Below are 5,978 nucleotides of genomic sequence, written 5' to 3'. Positions count from 1 at the left end.
TCAGGTTCTCCCTCTGGGCACTGCACTGGGTAATGCCAGGCCCAGGAGCCACCTAAAACCCCCTTGCATTTCACAGGATGTTGTGGGGCTCGGGGCTGGAGCACCGGAAGGAGATCCCCGAGAAGCCCCTAGGCAGATTCCTGGCCCCCCCAGGCCACGAGGACTAGGACCCATTCGCCCCACTCTGCCAGGCCAGTGTGAGCGGAGCCTGGGTGGCCTGTGTCCCCCGGCCCCTGCCCTGGTCCAGAGAGGGAGCAGACAGGCGCCCGCCCAGCCTCCTGAGCTGCCGCTGCCCCAAGGAGGTCTCAAGCCAGCTGCTGCTGCCTCTGCTCCTCACCCCACCCGGGGGTGTTTCTGGCTCCAAAAGGGGAAGAAAGCGCTGAAACCCGAGGAGAAGCCATCCTCAGCGATGCATTAATAGAAGCCTCCCTCAGGCCCCTGACACGTCTGGGCAGCTGCGCGGCCGGTCCAGTGTCCCTCAGCCCCAAGGCCAGCCCACTCTGGCTCAGCTGGACTCACTAAACTTAGCTTCCACCACTGCGCCCGCCACCACCCGGCCTGGCGGCCACCCGCACCCACAGGCTGCCACCGGCGGCCCAGACACCCACCGGCAGCCACCATGTCCCAGACCAAAGCGCTGAAGGTCCGCGTGACCCTCGTCTGCATCCTGGTGGGCATCGTGCTGGCCACGGTGGCCGCCGTGACAGACCACTGGGCCGTGCTGAGCCCCCGGGTGGAACAGCGGAACACCACCTGCCAGGTGGCCCACTTCGGCCTCTGGCGGCTTTGCATCAAGCGCATTGCTATGACCGACGGCAGGGACAAGCACTGCGGACCCATCTCCCTGCCTGGGGGTAACGTACCCACTCTGTCCCCACGCCCCCTCTGGGAACGTGCCCGTGGGAAAGAACAGGTTCTTTCTCCTATCTCAGTAGAGCCCCACCCAGCCCTCCTGGCCCAGGGAAGAGGACGTGAACTATGCCTGGTCGTGCTGGAGGCCAGAGCTGGCTATTTCTGTTCTGCTGAGGCTTGGGGGTCTTTTCAGCAGGGGTCTGGGCAGAGAGCACGAAAGGCTCAAGAGAGCAAATGAGAATCAGCCAGACTAGGGCTCTTGGTTCCAGTGGTGGCTTTCTGGGGTGTGTGCTGTAAAGACAGGTTGGGTGGCCCTGTGTCCCCAGGGAACCAGAAGGACCAAAGCCATGGGCCTGGCCTGGTCATCCCTCAGGCTCCAGGCTGGGGTGTAGACGCCAAGTCTACAGGGCCTGGTGCAAAAGGAAACAGCAGAGTTTCTCGTTATTACTATTCTTACTAATTCCAAGATGGCGCCAGCAGAGCATGACCCCAAGCACCGGGCTCTGGGAGGTCTCAGAGTGCAGGGCTGAGGGGCCGCGGGGTGCATGTTGGTGAAGCAAGACCTGGCTACAGATGAGCCGCCTGCTTTTTGGCAGACCCACTAGCTCTTCTGCAGGTCCTCTCACGGCTCAGCCCCTTCAGAGCCGGAGGGCACTGCCCGTTGCCTGCGCTGTGATGTAAGAGCGTGCCTGGGCTCCCTACCTGTGGCTGAACCCCACGCTGACTGCTCCTTGCGAGAACTCCTGGCAGTAGAGCCACTAGGGCTGATGCTGCACATGGAGCCTCTGCATTTAGAGCTGAGGAACGAGCCCTGGGTTCTGGGCTCTGCGAAGCATTGCCCATGACACCCCAAGATGACACCCCTAAAAGCATATGGGTGGGGTGCTCGACAAAGCAGTACACCCAGCGCTTTGCTTCCTTCTGTAAAGGGGGTGTTCCAGAGAACACCAGGAGTTCTCTGAACTCTGCTGTCAAGAAGTCACTGCTGAGTCTCTCTAAAGGCCTCACAGTCTTAGGAGAGTCAAGGGAGCCCAAACCCTGTTTACCCCACTTCTTGCCCTCCTCTTCCTTCCCACCCACTAGCCCCAGAAACCCTCACCTTGTTCACTCCCACTGGATACTTGGAAGATCTGTAAATACCTAACTGTCTTGAAAAGAGAGCCCAGGGCTGAGGGCTTAGCAAGCACGGACATAGGTTGGAGGGAGTCAGGTAGCCCAGCAGCCCAGGCTCCCCAGGCCCACAGCTGCACACACCCATAAACCATGCCTCACCCAACTAACTGCCCTGGGCAGGACAGGGTGTGGCAACACCTCCAGGCACCAGCACGCTGGTCATGGCCTGCCCACCTCGGAGGGCACCTACCTTTGAGAGCCTGGTGAGTTTACAGAGCAGCTGAGCAGGCAGGCGTGCCAAGTCTATGCAGGCAAGGGACAGAGAGGCAGGAGGTGACTGGGCCAGTTTCAGGGGACCCGTTGGCATGACCGCCTTGACCTGAGCCGTCCACCTTTATCATTCCCCATACTGCGCACACGGCTCTTCCCCGCGCCGGCTTCCAAAGTGTGTCTCTTCCCTCCTGCCTCTCCTCTCTATGAAGTGGGTCTCTTCCCCCTACCCACCTTCCTGTGCTTCCTGGGATCACTTTTTCTGGAGAGAGAAACACAGTTCCGACATGTTCTCCTATTTATTATTTATTACAACAGCAATAACAAACCTACATATAGCATTATTCGCCAAGCACTGTGTTAAGGGCTTTAAATATACTAACTTTGGATAACGTCAGAAAAAAATGGCAGGGTAAGAACTGGCAACACGCCTCTTCTCCATAAAAGCAATGAGAATGTTGGCAAAATGGTCAGGCTCAACTTCTGCAGAATTCTGGAAATATAGCCAGCTTGTGGCAGTTCAGCTTGCGCTTATTTAATAAAAATAGGTGAGTTTTAGTAAGAACCGTGAGGTTCTGGTGCTATAATTTGCTCTATTCCCATCTTCTCCTCCCCAGCTCTGTCTCAGCCTGGAAAACCAGCAAACTGCAACCCCAGTAAAAACCAGCACCCCCGTAGCTACAAGAGGGGACAGAACAGAACTGGATTTCTTACAAAACCATCTTTCCAGAGAATTCCCATTATTTGATCTGTCTTGCAGTTAATTGGAAATTCCCACTTGCAAAGTGGTCTTTGTTTGACCTGATTCTGAGCTCATTCTTGGCAACAGCTCTTGGTCAAAAGAAGACCTTTGTCAAAACTAATTAGTGACCTTGCTTTAATAACCTCAGGGGCAGTAGATAACAGTTGGGGTAGACAACAGGCTACTCAAAAAGCAGGAGAATGACGGGCCCTCCCTGGTGGCACAGCGGGTTAAAGCACAGCACTGAGAAGCTAAAGCCGCTTCCGCATGAGTTCGATCCCCGCCTACCCCGGAGGTGACCACATGGCGTGGCAGACCTCTCCTGACCCGCCCACTGCTCCCCTCAGCAGTGTACTTCGTCGATCTGCCTGTTCTGTTCCCCACTGTCTCTGGTGAAGCCTCTTGCCGCCCCTGAGCCTCTGGCCTGTACCCCAGTTCTGTATGTACAAATAAATCTTTAAAAAAAAAAAAAAAAGCAGGAGAATGACATGGCCTCAGGTGGCAGCGTGCAAACACCCTATGCATCTAGAGCAGCAAGTGCATGTATAGGAAAGACCTGAGGAAACCCCACAGCTCACCTCTGGCTTACTTTGAGATAGGAGGCTCCCAAGCACAGAACAGCTCAGGACATCACCTCAGGGTGGGGTACTGTTTCCAAGCATTTTAGGGAACCTGGGTGAGCCGGCAACCAGGTAACCGAGCAACGATGTCAACAGCTGCACGTGGCTGATTGAGAAAAAACACCAAACAAACAACAAATAGCAATAGGAACCACGGAGGAGGAGGAAAACCCATGGTCGCCATTGTATGGTTCAAACATGGTGCAGGTCGGGTGGGGAGGGGCAGAAGAGGCCTAGATATTGGACTTACTAGACAAACACTTTTTTTTTTAGATTTATTTATTTATATATACAGAACTCGGGTACGGGCCAGAGGCTCAGGGGCAGTCAGAGGATTCACCTGAGGCAGAGTAAGGAGCAGAACAGGCAGATGAATGAAGTACATTGCTGAGGGGAGCAGCAGGCAGGTCAGGAGAGGTCTGCTGTGCCATGTAGGTCACCTCTGGAGCGGGGATCGAACTCGCTCTAAAGCGGCTGCGGCCAGCTTGCAGTGCTGCATCCCAATGTGTTAAGCCACCAGGGAGGGCCAGACAAACATTTTGAAGCAATTATTTTAAATACATTCAAAGAAATAAGAGGCCATCTCTAAAGAATTAAAAAAAGATTGTAATGATGACTCATGAAGTAGAGTATCAATGAAGAGATTAAAATCCAAGAGTTAGAAAATTTAGTAATTCTAATGAAAAATTCACTGGAGGGATTCAATCACAGGTTTGAGCAAGCAAAAGAAAGAATCGATAAACTTGAAGCTAGGTCAATTGTGCTTAACAAAGAGAAAAAAAGAATGAAAAAAAAAAAAAAAAGAACAGCGCCTTAGAGACCTGTGAGACACTATCAGATATACCCACATATGCTTCATGGGGAGGAGGGGGAGAGAAAAGAACAGCATCAATATGTGAAAAATAATGGCACAAAATTTCCAAATGGGATGGAAAATATTAATCTACAAACCCACAAAGCTTAATGAACTCTGAGTAGAGATCCTCTCTGGCATATATAATCAAGCAGTTGACAAATAAAGAGAATCTCACAGGCATCAAGAAATGAGTCACCACACACAAAGCATGCTCACTAAGGTTGACAGCTGACTTTCCCCAGAAATCACAGTGGCCAGAGGCTTTGTGGTGACATCAGTAGACGAAAGCACATAATTCTCACAGACTTTCTCGAATCATTCCATCTCACAGATGGAGAAAACGAGGCACAGAGAAGTTAGGTCATTTAACCAAGGCCACCCAGCTACCATGGCAGAGCAGCTAGGATTCATGTCCAGGCATCTGTCCGTAAAACTGACCTTCTTAGTGACCTTATACTATAAACCAATCCAGGGAGGAGGTGGCTTTGTATAAATCAACAAGGTACAGTTCAGTAGACTAAAGTCTGTCAGTACCAGATATACTGAGAAGTTGTCAGTGATAACCCAGCGATATCCCCTAATCACACCAGCTGTTCCAACGAACACAGAAAAATACACAGGAACTCAAATTCAGCTTGGCGCTAAATGTGCTTTCTAGTCTAGTTCTTTACAACTGGCACCGTAGAAAAGGGAATACTGGGGCTCCCGGCACCTGAGTGGGAGCTCCCCCACCCCTGTGCTTGTTCCCCAAACCCCAATGTGAGAGCATTTAATAGAGGAGGGAAAAGGGTGACCACAGTGCTGGGCCATGGAAGGGAACCACCCCACCCCCACCAACCCGCAGCTTGGCCCTCAGCACGCGCCCCCCCCCCACCCCACCTGAGCTGGGACGGATTATGGCAGCACTGACTGTAACGGCAGTTTGTCCAGCGTGGCCTGGTGTTCGCTGGTGGGGTGACAAGCAGCAACACAGAGCACTGTGCAGCTCAGACTCACCCCACAGCGTGGCCAGGGCCAGCTCCGCTGGGCCTTTATCCCAAGGCCCTCCCGCCAAAGGCTTTTAACTCACGCGCTGAGTAGTCAGGGAGGCAGCTGGCCGTGAAATACACTTGAATTCAGCCAATCTTTTAGAGGGTTTTCAATAACAACAGAAAATGGCCCTTAAAGAATGAAACAGAAATGCTCCTCTGTCCAGAGGGAAATCCCGGAGACATGGACCTAACACGGTCCATTTTGAAGCAGTGACTGAAGGGAATCCATAGCTAATAACCTAACAAAAGAGCTTTGCATTGCGCATTAAAATAGCAGCAGAGGGCCCTCCCCGGTGACGGTGACGGTGACGCAATGGGTTAGGACGCAGCACTGCAGGCTGGCCGCAGCCGCTCAGTTCGAGTTCGATCCCCACCCAGGAGATGACCCCCATGGTGCGGCAGACCTCTCCTGGCCCACCTGCTGCTCCCCTCAGCAGTGGACTTCATCAGTCAGCCTATGCTGCTCCCCACTCTGTCTCTGGTGAAGCCTCTCA

General features: G+C 53.1%; 1 protein-coding gene across 1 annotated transcript in view; it reads left to right on the top strand.

Annotated features, from left to right (window-relative positions):
* The first annotated feature begins 619 nt into the window (after positions 1 to 619).
* The window catches only part of CACNG1 (calcium channel, voltage-dependent, gamma subunit 1), a 9,214-nt gene continuing 3,855 nt past the window's right edge, over positions 620 to 5,978 (top strand). The window contains exons 1-3 of the mRNA XM_004693452.2: positions 620 to 859; positions 2,504 to 2,524; positions 5,375 to 5,377. Coding sequence (XP_004693509.1) covers positions 620 to 859; positions 2,504 to 2,524; positions 5,375 to 5,377 — 264 coding nt within the window. The remainder of the gene's footprint in view (positions 860 to 2,503; positions 2,525 to 5,374; positions 5,378 to 5,978) is intronic.

The sequence above is a fragment of the Condylura cristata genome, unplaced genomic scaffold (genome assembly GCF_000260355.1).
Source record: "Condylura cristata isolate star-nosed mole 26May11 unplaced genomic scaffold, ConCri1.0 scaffold00038, whole genome shotgun sequence".
NCBI lineage: Eukaryota > Metazoa > Chordata > Mammalia > Eulipotyphla > Talpidae > Condylura > Condylura cristata.
This window is presented reverse-complemented; position numbering and strand designations above follow the sequence as displayed.